This window comes from Periplaneta americana, chromosome 16, assembly GCF_040183065.1.
Source record: "Periplaneta americana isolate PAMFEO1 chromosome 16, P.americana_PAMFEO1_priV1, whole genome shotgun sequence".
Taxonomy (NCBI): Eukaryota; Metazoa; Arthropoda; class Insecta; order Blattodea; family Blattidae; genus Periplaneta; species Periplaneta americana.
Genome location: NC_091132.1, coordinates 38,779,245 through 38,794,011, shown reverse-complemented (window position 1 = coordinate 38,794,011; position 14,767 = coordinate 38,779,245). Strand labels below are relative to the sequence as shown.

The following is a 14,767-nucleotide window of genomic DNA, read 5'->3' as shown; positions in this document are numbered from 1 at the left end:
CACAGTCCGCATCACCTGACCTGATGATGTCACTAATCTAACCGCTGCGCGCACGACGGTATTCCAGAACTGTGTCCAGCATTTCATTTCAACACGTCAACAGAGTGGGGGGTACATTTTTTTCCCATGGATCAAATCGATAAATAAAGCTAGAGAAAGAAATATTGCAGTCGGAGACTGTAGGGACCACCTGTACACCAATATAGCTGCTATATATCGTGCGTTCTGCTGGAATTTATATGGGCCACTGCCCTTTCCGGGGGCAAAAAAATATATATATTGGAACTTCCAATTCGCTGCCAATGTAGAGGAGAAAGAGATAGAGACTGGGGGAAAAAAGAATGAACGACTGAATATTTTACAAATGCTTCGACTGTCTGTAGTATGGTACTACCACAATGGCAGTTTAAGTGTTTTGTTTCTATGTCTGGCAGCATCAATACCACTGTGATTTATGGAGCATTTTTATTACTGTTATAATGCCCCTTGGCCATTCCCCCATTACACACGGAGCGAAATGTGGCTCAGCGGCATCGGTCGGCCATCTCTCCGCCGCCTTTCAGAGGCGTGCTGTCCATAAAACAGTCCGTCTGAATTCTTTCTTCTTGAGGCTGATTTATGTCCAGTTCCACACACACACAAAATTAATTTCGACGGTGTAGTTAGTTATAAGTTGCGCATACAGGATCGCAGATGATATTAATATAAGCTGTCATTCTCGTCACAGATGGTATTTACACAAACTTTCGACATCTGCAGCACAGCGTCTCGTCAATGGGCCCAGGTTAGATTCCAGGCTAATCGTGTTATATTAGTAACAGAACATGTGTCCTTGAGACAGTTTTTCTCCTAATATTTTGGTATCCATTGCCACTCTCAGTCAACAGATGTTTTACTGAAGTTCTATTTCGTCACCTTGCTGGCACATCCTGTTATATCAGTGATAGAAGATGTGTCCTTGAGACAGTTTTTCTCCTAGTATTTTGGTATCCATTGCCACTCTCAGTCAACAGATGTTTTACTGAAGTTCTATTTCGTCACCTTGCTGGCACATCCTGTTATATCAGTGATAGAAGATGTATCCTTGAGACAGTTTTTCTCCTAGTATTTTGGTATCCATGCCACTCTCAGTCAACAGATGTTTTACTGAAGTTCTATTTCGTCACCTTGCTGGCACATCCTGTTATATTAGTAATAGAAGATGGGTCCTTGAAACAGTTTTTCTCCTAGTATTTTGGTATCCATTGCCACTCTCAATCAACAGATGTTTTACTCAAGTTTTATTTCGTCACCTTGTAGGCAGATCCTGTTATATTAGTAATAGAAGATGTGTCCTTGAGGCAGTTTTTCTCCTAGTATTTTGGTATCCATTGCCACTCTCAATCGACAGATGTTTTACTGAAGTTTTATTTCGTCACCTTCCAGGCACATCCTGTTATATTAGTAATAGAAGATGTGTCCTTGAGACAGTTTTTCTCCTAGTATTTTGGTATCCATTGCCACTCTCAATCAACAGATGTTTTACTGAAGTTTTATTTCGTCACCTTGCAGGCAGATCCTGTTATATTAGTAATAGAAGATGTGTCCTTGAGGCAGTTTTTCTCCTAGTATTTTGGTATCCATTGCCACTCTCAATCAACAGATGTTTTACTGAAGCTTTATTTCGTCACCTTGCAGGCGCATCCTGTTATAGTATTAGTAATAGAAGATGGGTCCTTGAGGCAGTTTTTCTCCTAGTATTTTGGTATCCATTGCCACTCTCAATCGACAGATGTTTTACTGAAGTTTTTAATTTCGTCACCTTGCAGGCACATCCTGTTATATTAGTAATAGATGTGTCCTTGAGACAGTTTTTCTCCTAGTATTTTGGTATCCATTGCCACTCTCAATCAACGGATGTTTTACTGAACTTTTATTTCGTCACCTTGCAGACAGATCCTATTATTATTAGTAATAGAAGATGTCTCCTTGGGACAGTTTTTCTCCTAGTATTTTGGTACCCATTGCCACTCTCAATCAACAGATATTTTACTGAAGTTTTATTTCGTCACCTTGCATTATCATGTAATATACTACAAAACTGTCGCTTAATAAATAATCGATATTGAGGAGGTGGCTAGAAGAGGAGCATAATATGACTATGGGTCCTTATTCTGGAGAATGTAGAACTGAATTCTCCATAGCATTTTGTAGCATTTATTGTCTTTAGGCACTGTACAGACAATTGACAAAGTCAATACTAAAGATAAAGCAGTCGCATACATAGTATTGTTAAAAAATGGAATACATATTAATATTACATGAATTGTAACATAAAAGTTCAACAGTTGAATAAAAAGGATGCTTTACTAATCATGTGTATACTACAGTGTTTTAAGCTTTACTATTTAAATATTTAAATTTTCAGGCAATTTATTATAAATGTAGGTCTAAGATACAAGTAACTATCTGGGCCTTGTTTAATCTAAAATAAAACACCTACACATTAATTGATTTCCACCCGGTATTATAATGGTGTATATCACATCATAGAAAGACTGATATATACTGTACGGAATATCATACCGAGAAAAAAATATACGACATATATTTATAATGACTGTTAAGGATCATTCACAATGAAAATTAAACATAACGTAAGCGTTAACTTAAAAATGTAAACGTTACGGTAAAATCAAGAGCATTCACGATGGAAACATAAACATAACCGCAAAGATACTTGATAACCATGGAAACATAACAACGACGCCATTTTCTCATATTCTGTCGTATACTGAGAGGATAAAAAGAAAGGAGGGAGTACTTCAAGCCAAATATGCTTGAAATCGGTGCGACGGATATGACGTCAAACTATACCTTTTACGCTCCATAATGCACCGCGAAATACCGCCAATTGCCAAATATTAAATTGCTACTATCGGTTTTGGTCATACGTAAACGGATTAGAATGGATCTGGAGGTAACAGGACTACTAGCAGATTATTATATCAATGTATATTTCACTATATATTTATTAAAAGTGTTATGGTTGTGGCATGGACTGTAACACTTATTTCCACATTCTTTCTCTTATCAAGAAGGATGTTGGCATTCCTTCATATGTTAAAGCATAGGGGGACACATCAACGGACATATTCTACAGTTGAGGCGAGCAGAATATTAGCTTATTAATAAAAAAAATAACACCTGCTGAACTTGACTACACTTTTGAAATATTCACAACACGAAACAATTTGTAATCGTAATAATATGAACAAAACAGCTGATAAACACACCGGAAAAAGAGATGAACTATGGGTAATTTGACGGCCATGCTAGTACACCTTTTTGGTTCCACCGTTTCAAGCTTATGGCCCGGGGTTGGTCGTATACTTCAGCGCTCCATGATTGTGTACTGTTTGCAAATCACGTGAGCATAAGCATGAAAGTTTCGAGTTTGCAAACTTTCATGTTAACGTCTTACGGTAATGTTTATGTCAATGCTTATGTGAATCATTGTGAATGATCCCATTTGGTAGCCTGGGCGCAAACTTCTGTGTTTATGTTACGGTTATGTTTAATTTTCATTGTGAATGAGCCTTTACACTTTTACTACGTCATACTACTTTGAACAATAAAATGGTACGAAAGGACGTCTATCAACCAATCATGGCTGCTTATTGCACAATTTTATCGCTTCCCTAGCATTTGTTTCTTTGTTTGCTTACATTTCAAACTGCACATTCTTTACGGTACTATAAGACATGCTTTGCGATCGTAATTTATTTCCCGCACAGATACTTGACTGAAAATGGCGGCTCCGTTCAAACATTTTGGTAAAGGTGACATTAGTGAAATAGAATTTTAGTAAGTCAATTAATGTCTATTTTATTGTATTAGAGTACTTTATTTCTTCTAATCTTTATATACTTTTTTCTAATCGTGTAATAGTCTATTAAATCCCACTCGAGTTTTGATTTTCTCTAGATACGAGTAAATCAAAACCTCTAGTGAGATTACTGTTGATAAATTTGTAACGTTGCAGATGTGGAAGTTTAGTAGAAGTGGGATATGCCCTTATTCCATTCAACCATTCCATTGTCAGATGAATTTTATAGTACCGCTTTAACATTAGTGTACATATTTACCCGTATGTATTTAGTCTTCCACCTGAAGACTTAATTTCAACCAGATGTTATGCAAGAATGTTACAGATGACATTTTCAATGCATTCAGAATTAAACTATTTGACATACACAGAATTTACATTTAATTATATTTATTTGTGATAGAAGACAAAAGCGCATGGTGAATCAATAGCACGCCGCTGGTACGACTGAAAAACAAAAAATAATACCTCTTTGCTGTCCCTATAACGCGGCAGCACAAATGACAGCAGGAAGGTATGACAGTACACCAGCCCGCATGACTGCAGAGGATAAATCTACATTGAAGTTGTCAGTCGAACAATGCCGGAATTTTATGCAATTCATCCTCTCGAACTTGCTAAACTTGCATAGCATCCATTTCTCGTTAAACATCAATACATTTCTATAAAGTGTTACCTATAGGTGGAATTGTTAAGTATATACGATTAAAAAAAATACTTCTGGACAGTAGATGTGAGCAATAACAACAAATTAAATAATGTCAATGATTTCAATGTTTGAAATAACATTTCTCATACTAAAAGGAGAAAACGTATTAAAATTAACATTATTGGGGGAGAGTTGGGTAGTATCGGACATCGGGTAATATCGGACAGTGATGTTTCTTTCATCTACCACTAGATTTAGTACCTAAGTGACATGGTTACGTTTCTGAATGCGACATCTGAACACTGCTATTACCATCTGGTGGTAGATGAAATAAACATCACTGTACTTCCATCTGGTGGTAGATGAAAGAAACATCACTGTCCGATATTACCCGATGTCCGATACTACCCAGCTCTCCCCTAATCTTTATGAAGATACAGGACTTGTTAAATAATGTATTCTTAAGTCTGATGAATTATACAGAGAATCTTAACAGGTGGATTGTACGAGGGTTGTTTGAAACTTTAACTGCTTCACACAAAAAGTAAACTAGGATTATTCTGAAACAATCTGTATTTCTCAACATAACTCTCCCTGACATTCACACACTTGGTCCACCGGTAATGCAATGCTGCTATACCCTCCTTGTACACAGATTCCTCGAGGTCTGCATAAAAGCCTTCTGCTGGAAATTTCTTCCCAGCCAAGTGAGTTTTGAGAAAATAAATAAATGTGAGGGTGCGAGATCTGGCGAGTAGGGGGAATGGTTTAAATGACAATGCGAACAGTATTTCTTGTAGTTTACCAACCGCGATTGCAGGCATGTGAGCAGGTGCATTGTCGTGATGAAACAAAACTATGTTCTTGGCCATATCCGGTCTCGTCTTGCGAATTTTCCCTTTCTGCTGCTGCAAGAGATTTGAATAATATTCTCCGATTATTGTTCTTTCCTTTTCTAAGTAGTCAATCACGATTATTCCCTTACAACTTCAGAAAACCCATGCCATAACTTTCCCCCAGCTGACTGGACAGCTTTTACTTCCTTTAGAAACGGAGAATCACTGTGCATCCATTTAGACTAAAGTTTTGTCTCTGGTATGTAATAGTGGATCCAGGTTTCATCAGTCGTCACAAACCGCCTAAAACAATCGGGCGTATTTTTCTCGAATCGATCCAGACAACTCCTCGAAATTTGACATCGGACGTGCTTTTGTTCTGGTGCTAACGAACGCGGAACTCACCTTGCGGAGATCTTGGACATGCTCAAGACATTGACTAAGATGTGACGCACCCGTTCAGTTGAGATATGCATAACCTCGCTAATTTTCCGCACTTTCAGTCGACGGTCATTCAACACCATATCGTAGATTTTTTCTACGATTTCTTCACTTGTTGCTATTACTGGACGTCCACTGCGGCGATCGTCTTCCATATTTTCTCTACCTTGTTTAAATATTGCTACCCATTTTTTACAAGTCGAAAATGCTAGAGCGTATTACCTCGGTGTAGCATCCATGACTGATTTAATTTCTATTCGACTTATTCCCTCTTATTTCGAAATATATAATGACGGCACGAATCTAGGTATTTTCCATTTTTGCCAATCTGTTCTGTACTAAACAAAAATTATGATTTTTTATGCTTGAAGTGATGTAAAATGGCGCTAAGAATGGCGGAATTGTTAACAAGTTTCCAATGCCATCTTTGTTTTGGACCACGAACTTTTCAAACGCAATATCGTTTTAGCATTCTGAACGTGCAATGTTCATATGTTGACAAATACGCTTAAAACACGCGAAAACATGCACACTTATGTAGAAACGAATTTACAGGAGAAACAATGAATATAAATTTATGGAATTACAGTTTGTTTAACGTTATATGAAACAATTATTTTGCATTTTTTAGATCAGAAACCGTTGGAAAAAAATTCACCATCATCGTCATCATTATCATAATCACAAACTGCGCTATTGTTGCCACTGACAGGGAAACAAATACTGAGATTAAAATTTGCGAAGAATAATAATGATGATAAAAATTATGATGCTAATGGTGATGATGATTATTACTGAAGAATTTAGCCTACATTTCAAGGCAAATATTGTATGCAGTATTATCAATGAGTTAAATTGCAATAGTGGCTTTCTATAAAAGCTGAACCATTTGATACTTTGTTTTAATATTCCACTTAAAATTAACTTTGTTGTTCGGTCTTGAAGAACATTTATTTGATAACGAAACTAACACATCGAATTCCCTTCTTGCTTCCTCTGATGATGTAGTCGATACGTAGTTTTGAAACATTGGCTGTTCGTGTATCAGTGACAGTACAAAAAAAGTGATCTATATCCAATTTATGACGAGTTGCTTTGTCATCCGGTCCTCAAATTTCATCCTTCTCGCCATTTCATCCTGCGTAGAACAGTTGGCTATTACTATATTACATTGCAAGAGGAACGAGGATGTTTTTCAAGAGCTTGAAATATCTTCTACTTTGGATTACGTCTATAATTACAGAAGTAACTGGCTGCAACATGTTCACCGCATGGAAATGACTTGCATTCCTCGTGACATTTCTATCTATTGTCCAAGAGGAAAGAGAACACAGGAAGACCTTTAAAAAGATGGCTTGAGACTGTAATGGGCCATTAGGCCCAATACTTGTTAGGACGGTGATGATGACGAAATGTGTTTTGAATGTCTGTCCATTTCCAGTGTAGTCCATAGTTCTTTTCGATTAATCATATGAAACCTTTTCTCATAATTTGTAAAATAATAATGTAAGCGTTGGAATATGACATTCTCAGTTTTCTTTCTTCTAGTTGTATTACATATATAGTCAGAGCAGGAACGCCCCTTCCTGAAACCACATTGTTCTTCTCTTAAAATATATTCACTGATTGGTTTGATCCTATTTCCTTCATTCACCGAGTTCGCTTGCATGTCTTAACCTCATGGGGAATAGAGAATACGAACAAAAGACTGGATTGTCGTCTTGAAGGCTAGACAGATTAGAACTTCAGCTATGGAAGTTTGTGATGCGAACTGACGAAGGGATAATGGTATCTACTCAATTATACATTTTTATGTCTGTTTTAGGTCAGGATATATTATATAATATGTTTTGTTTGTACCATTTTTATTTTAATCTGTGTGCTCTTTTTGAGAGTGGAGAGTGGTTGGATCTAATCATAGGTGAGGGGGTGAACCTACAAAGTAGGACTTGTTTCAGGTACTAAGCACGTACGGTCAAAAGACCCGTGCATTGGATTTAAGAGAAAATATGATAATATAGTACATCTGTATGTATGATATTGCTCAATAAATCTACTTACCTACATATCTACCCACCTACCTACCTATCTACCCACTCAACTACCTATCTACCCACCCACCTACCTACCTATCTATCATGCTATCAAAAAGGAGTGCGTTATATGGCAGTAAAATTTTTTAATAGCCTCCCTATCGATATAAAAAATGAAACTCAAAACATAAAATTATTTAGGGTCAAATTAAAGAAGTACCTAATTTCTCACGCCTTCTATTCTGTAGGTGAATTCATGACATTCAATAACACTTCATGAAATTGATACCAAAACTATGTGTTGTACTAGTAGACTATATTGTAATTCTCGTCTGTATATATTTCATCTAGACTGTGACTATAAATTAAGATTTTATAATAGTATTAAGTTTTTTGACTTGTTCCATATTCTAGCTGTAAGCATGTATGAATACCATGGAATGTTAATAAATACAACACAATACCCATCCATCCATCCATCCATCCATCCATCCATCCATCCATCCATCCATCCATCCATCCATCCATCCATCCATCCATCCATCCATCCATCCATCCATCCATCCATCCATCCATCCATCCATCCATCCATCCATCCATCCATCCATCCATCCATCCATCCATCTATCTATCTATCTATCTATCTATCTATCTATCTATCTATCTATCTATCTATCTATCTATCTATCTATCTATCTATCTATCTATCTATCTATCTATCTATCTATCACTTAGATCGTAAGATAAAACAAATTACTTTTGAGATAATGAAGAAGTCCCTTAGTATGGTATTCCGAAAACGGAAGTCTATTATCTCACTTGATTTATGAGTACGTAAGTAATTTTCAACTACAATTTCTTCTTTATCAGATCAAGAAAATTAGCTTTAAGTATAATATCATTCGTAACGTGGAAAAATCTGAATTCTTACGAAATGAATGAAAGAAATAATGGTTGCGTAACTACGAGTCTCTTCGTGACAATGTATTTCAAATGAACTCATAAACATTGGACCAGAAATGGATCAGTAAAATTCTGACAGGCAAATAGAGATTTTCATGTCTAGAGTATTTGAATATCATTTAATTCCCCTACTTCCATAACCTACATGTATTTCTTCACTTACTGTAAGTCTTCAGTTGATTCATAGGAGTTGGCTGCGGCTTCTGAGGGATGGCAGCCTTGATGACCGGTCTGGCGGGAGGAGCCATGAGCCGAGGACGTTTGAGTGGTGGCACGAGTCTTGGAGGACCTGGCGGGAAGGACGCTGACGCATAGTAACTGCAACAGACAAGGATGACCATTGCTCAAACAACGCAAATGAATAAATTGTAAAATAATACATATTTTATGGTCCACATTTTATCTTTGTCTAATACACAAGCGAGTCACTCAGTTACAAAATTAAGTAGCGAAATACATTTTTTAAATGAGGAGTCCGAAATTATCACAACTGGATAGCAGTACTATCCAGGTGTCAATATGATCCACGTGCGCAAAAGCGAGACTAGCGAAACAAAGAAGCAGCAGTGCAGTGCACCCACCCAGACGTCACCCCCAAATATAGATAGTGGAATAAGAGAAATTATATGATGATCGTGAAATTTCTTCACGATTTCTTGCACATCTTGATGTGATTATATTTCGTTTGCTACTCGGTATATTATATATATTTTCAGAAAGAGCAACGTTTCGGAGTTACATATCTGTTCACCATGAGGCTAATCATGTCGACATATATCTCCGAAATCTTACATGTTTCCGCATTTATTAAATTACAAAATCTCGCAGGACGTAATTATCAAACTATACTTAAGAAATATTGTTATGCTTTGTATAGATCGATAAACAAAATCTTAGAAAGATGTATATATATATATATATATATATATATATATATATATCTTAGAAAGATGACCTAGAAAAACGAGAAACTCATGTACGGATGACATTGTTATTGCCTGTAATTTAAATAATAATAATTTTCAGACTTACGTGGTCATTTTCTTTAAATATAACTTATTCGTCTAGAAACCATTATAATGCGCGACAGCTTTTTTTTATTATTTTACACGAGAAAAGCTTTTAGGGAAGACTATATCTCGAAAGTTTCTTTTCCATAATTACATAAGTATAAGCAATCACTCAAAATGAAAAATGCGGCTTTGCAGTACCATAAAATACATTCAGAATTTCATTACGTACCTATTTTGTACTAGGGAAATTCAGGATTCCATTACTAAAGATGGTTATCATGAGTTTCCTTAACCTCTCCGGCGAAGTCCGTTTGCCACTTTATACATCCAAATTACTTCCTATTCACCGAATAACCCCACTACTATGCAGAGGTTAAATTATCACTGTACTTGAAATAGATGTTGAAAGATCAGACTTCAATATAATATTATAACAGTGTAATAGAAACAAAATTTTATTCACGCAAATATTATTAAGTTTGAAGTACACTTACGGACTAAGACAAGAATGCTTATATTTTCTTGGGAGCCACAGCTGCGATTTCGAATGCCCTTAACGGATGCCCTTTTTTTTAATGTGGGGTATATATAGAAATCGCATTTCTTGGTAACAGCAATACGCGCCAAGTTTTCCACAATTACTGTCTTTGTTGTATTCACCCTTCTAGATACCTAAAATACTATATTTAAGAAAAAAAATCGCGAATAACGCAAAATTTCGATCATCGTGTAAAATATGTCAATATATCCCATCTATCATAAAAATTACGAAATATGAACCAAAATTTTAATCAATATTGCTAAATAAAGCATGTCTGGTGTTATATCGAAATTCATTTCCTCGCCTAATTTACATAGACTATTTCGTTTATATGACGTCATTCCATTTTCGACCACTGAAGTGTAATGCAATTTTGAATTCCAACAAATCATAGGCAAACATCGCGATAATTTTGGCAGCTAGATTTATCGCTATCAATTTATCGCATGGTCGTTCTTTTGTTTAGTCAGTGTCGCCAACTGTTTCCCCGTAAATTGATGAGCGTGAATCCATTAAGATGCATATACACGGTTAAACTGTTCTTTCAACTTTACGCATTTAAGCAATGAATGCAAGATTGATTGCTAATATTAATTAATATATTTAGGCCTACGCAGTGAAGACTATGTTCAAAATGGTGCACCATGTAGACACAAAATCTTCATGCATCTTAATTGAACGTACGTTTTAAACTTGATCATTTCAATATTCTTCCTAGACGCATGGAAAATTGAACTGTGTAGATGCAGCTTCAGTCCCGTTACACACTACAGCGAGAATGCGTTTGTAGATCTATGGAAAAATGCTTTCCTGTAGCACGGAGTAACGTTCGAAATAAGGCACAGCTGACACATGGTCCCGCGCCCAGAAGTAACTAATCTAATTGTAGCCTATAAATCCGTATTACATGAATGAAATTAAACAATTAATAGAAAGTCAGATGTTCAAATTTATGTAACCACTTCCACATCTTCATTTTCTAAATTCAAGTTCATTGTAGACTCTTTGAAAAAAATTACACTCCTTCATTCAGATTTGATAACTCCGTTTTCAACAATTCTTCACTTAATATATTAATCAGGTTATTTGTAATTATATTATAAAATGTTTAAATTATTTTTATGCTCGACCATGCCGAAATGTAGTAATTATACACCTCTTCATTAAAGTTCAGGTTTTCGATTATTCTCGGATATTCAATCGAAAGACAACTAGCAAAACGTCACGTAGGCTGGAAATCCAATACTGTCGCAGAAGGTTATGTTCTGTTACTATAATAATTAGCGTTAATTGTAAATAATATTCAAATAAATTCAATTTGTCATCTCGTTTTTCAATGTCGAATTCAATTTCAAGGTTATAGAAAGTTTACTCTCTAGGTTATATCAAGGTCGTCGACATTCGTTGACCGGAAAAAATCAATACTTTCGCGTCTGCGCACATCTCACAATTTACGAGATTGCACAAGATCAGTTCGCTCCCCAGTCACATAAGAATAAAATGAATACTTATGAATAATTTCAAGTTAGAAATATGGTCGAGCATAAAAAGTCGTATGAAACTTGCCTATAATGGTAATTAAGACGCTCGTATGAAAATTATGAAACTCGCTTGCGCTCGTTTCATAAACATCCTCGCGTCTTAATTACTATCATTATAGGCTCGTTGCATAATGTACTATATGATTTCAGCAGGTAATGAAAACGTATTTCTGTTATAACAGTAAGAGAAAAGTGCAGTACATGTAATTAGCATTCTTAAACCTGTATTTCGCTTTTCGCAATTGACATTACTGAATAACATCAAATTTCTTTATTGCAGTAATCGATATTCAATCTATCTAATAGGTTAAGTATTCGTAAATATACAGTTATTAACAATTTGTGAGCGAATTTTAGGGGTATATTATTTATATTTTTATTTTATTCACGAAATAGTCCTAAAAATGACACTCGAGGTAGATCTCTCGTGACATTACTACAGATAAAATGATTGTTTTCGAAAGTAGAGTAAAACGTAAAACAATAACTTATAAAAACAATTCATGATTACTAATAGACAGCACGTCTTCTATAATTCAATTCGCATTTAGACCCTATAAATTTATCTGATATACTTTTACTTTTCATTCACTCCTCATACAATTTATAATTATACACGCAAATATTTGAGATAATTTATACTGTCTGCTATTTTTAAACAAAGTTACTATCCAGCGGTTAGGTTGACATACAGTAGAATGAGGGCAACGAAAAATTCAACCTGTCATTAAACAGGATGGAATTCCATAGATTTAAGAGCTAATTCAAAACTGAAAAAATTGTTTTCATGAATATTTATGAGTGCCGTGGAAGCCGGACTGACAGAAGCGCAATAGGAATGGTTAACTTTTTATCACTTAAAAGAAATAACACTGCCATGTAGCGTTCTGCTATGATGTTTTTATTGCTCAGAATTAATCCGTTAACTTAGTTTGCAAACTCAGTTTCAGTTTCGAACGTAACTGTGACCTGGAAGCGGAACACCTCTACTTCAACATGTTGCTGCTCTGCGTAAACATTCCTTGCGGGAAGAAGCTTGCGTCCCATAATAATTTAAGTGTGCATATATTCTCGTTTTGTTTCTGTACAGTATCTCATTGGAAGGACTTACAGCGTACGACTTTTTTTTTATACTCCATCCAGTATCATCGACATTAACTGATTACAATATACACGGCGTTCAAAAATGGTGGTAACACTTTCAGATGATTATTAAATACAGTATTAATAAGACATTAATGCGGTACGCATCATTTGATAGTAAAACTTTCAACGCTTCAAGTTCTAGGTTCGGAAAACATATTCTTTCTGTTTAAAAATATCAATTCCACACTATAAATCGTTTTGCGTTCTGTAGCTTGTAAAAACAAATTCAGTAAGAAATGTTATTTCGTATAAATTTCCGAATGATTATTTACCACGTCCTTGAATTTGGCGTATCACCATAACTGATGTCGCTATCGTTATTGGCCTCCCAGGTCACCAGACTTGGTATCATAGACTTCTTTTTTTTGGAGTTAAATGAAGGATGCAGTTTATGTGCCACCTCTATTGCAAAACTTTAAAGAAATAAGACATCACATCATTGCTGCAATTTCATCCATAAACAGAGATACGTGGAGAGGGTGGCAAGAATTTGATGATCGTAATGATGTACGGTACACCGTGTAACAAGATTTGGCGCATTTAGTGTTTATAACATGCAAATAAGAATTTTGAGGCTTTCTTAAATTTATTATATGCACAAAGTTATTTTATCATTAGTACTTAATAATAATATTATTAATAATCATATGAATGTGTTGCTATAATTGAAGACTTGAAGTAAATTAGAATCTAAGTGTCACTTTTAAGCTTTCGAGAAAAATTAGTTTTAATATACTTTGAAGCTCTTGGTAATTATGCGGTCACTATCTATGAATACCTAAGAAAAGGATAAAGGAAAAAGTCTGGACTTTGATTCTTATTTGTGTTATAGGGCTAGGTATACAAATTATTATTCCACTAAAAACACACTTTTCACGAAAATTGTACTTAAATCCTTATTTTCTTCAAGTCTTCAATTATTTATGAAATATAGTGTAAATAGACTTAAAATAAATAACCTTAGCAATTGATAAAATTTCATTCATGGAATATACAATGTTCGAAAAAATATTTAAGGTAAGCTATTATTTCTTCCGGATATTTTGACGACAATAAAAACAAGGTCAATATAAAATTAAACTACCATAAAACATAAAATCAGCTGTATAATAATAAAGATTACATTATGATACTACAATTAATACGAATATCTTCGCTTGTGGTAAGTATGTTCTTCATCCTAACACGAGAGGTGCTACATTAGCATCGAACATAAACTTTTAAGGAAAATCCCTTATTTCAAAGTAAGAGAAAACAGGAATGTGAATTATCTAGTAGAAACACGTAGGATGAAATTAAACTGGAAGCTCACTCTCTACGGTAGACTTAATGAATTCTGAACATAGGAAGGAATTCCCTTCTGTGCCTGTAACTAAGTCTACTGTGCGGACGAAAATTATGGTTTAATTTAATTTTATGTGCCTTTGGTCGCTTATGTTCAAAATTAGTCTATTCATTTCTGGCTTAAAACGTAAACCAAACATGATAAACAACAATATTTTATAATTTTCCAGATGTAAAAGTGCAATTGTAAGCAGCAATTAGAGAAGAAAAATGCAACAGTTTGGACAAGTATCTAGGGATTAATTTTCCACGCCGATGACATAATTCAAACCCTAGAAAATTGAATTTAAATACCCACTGACATACTTCACACATTCCACTTCAGTTATTCCCAAAGTACACAGCAAGAGCTAGTTAGCTGTTGAAGTGTATTAAGTCCTCGAAAAAATAAT

At 35.1% G+C, this 14,767-nt stretch overlaps 1 protein-coding gene across 1 annotated transcript in view; it reads right to left on the bottom strand.

Annotated features, from left to right (window-relative positions):
• Positions 1-14,767, bottom strand: part of LOC138691892 (uncharacterized) — a 1,248,967-nt gene that overhangs the window by 51,063 nt on the left and 1,183,137 nt on the right. Inside the window, exon 7 of the mRNA XM_069814478.1 lies at positions 8,954-9,108. Coding sequence (XP_069670579.1) covers positions 8,954-9,108 — 155 coding nt within the window. The remainder of the gene's footprint in view (positions 1-8,953; positions 9,109-14,767) is intronic.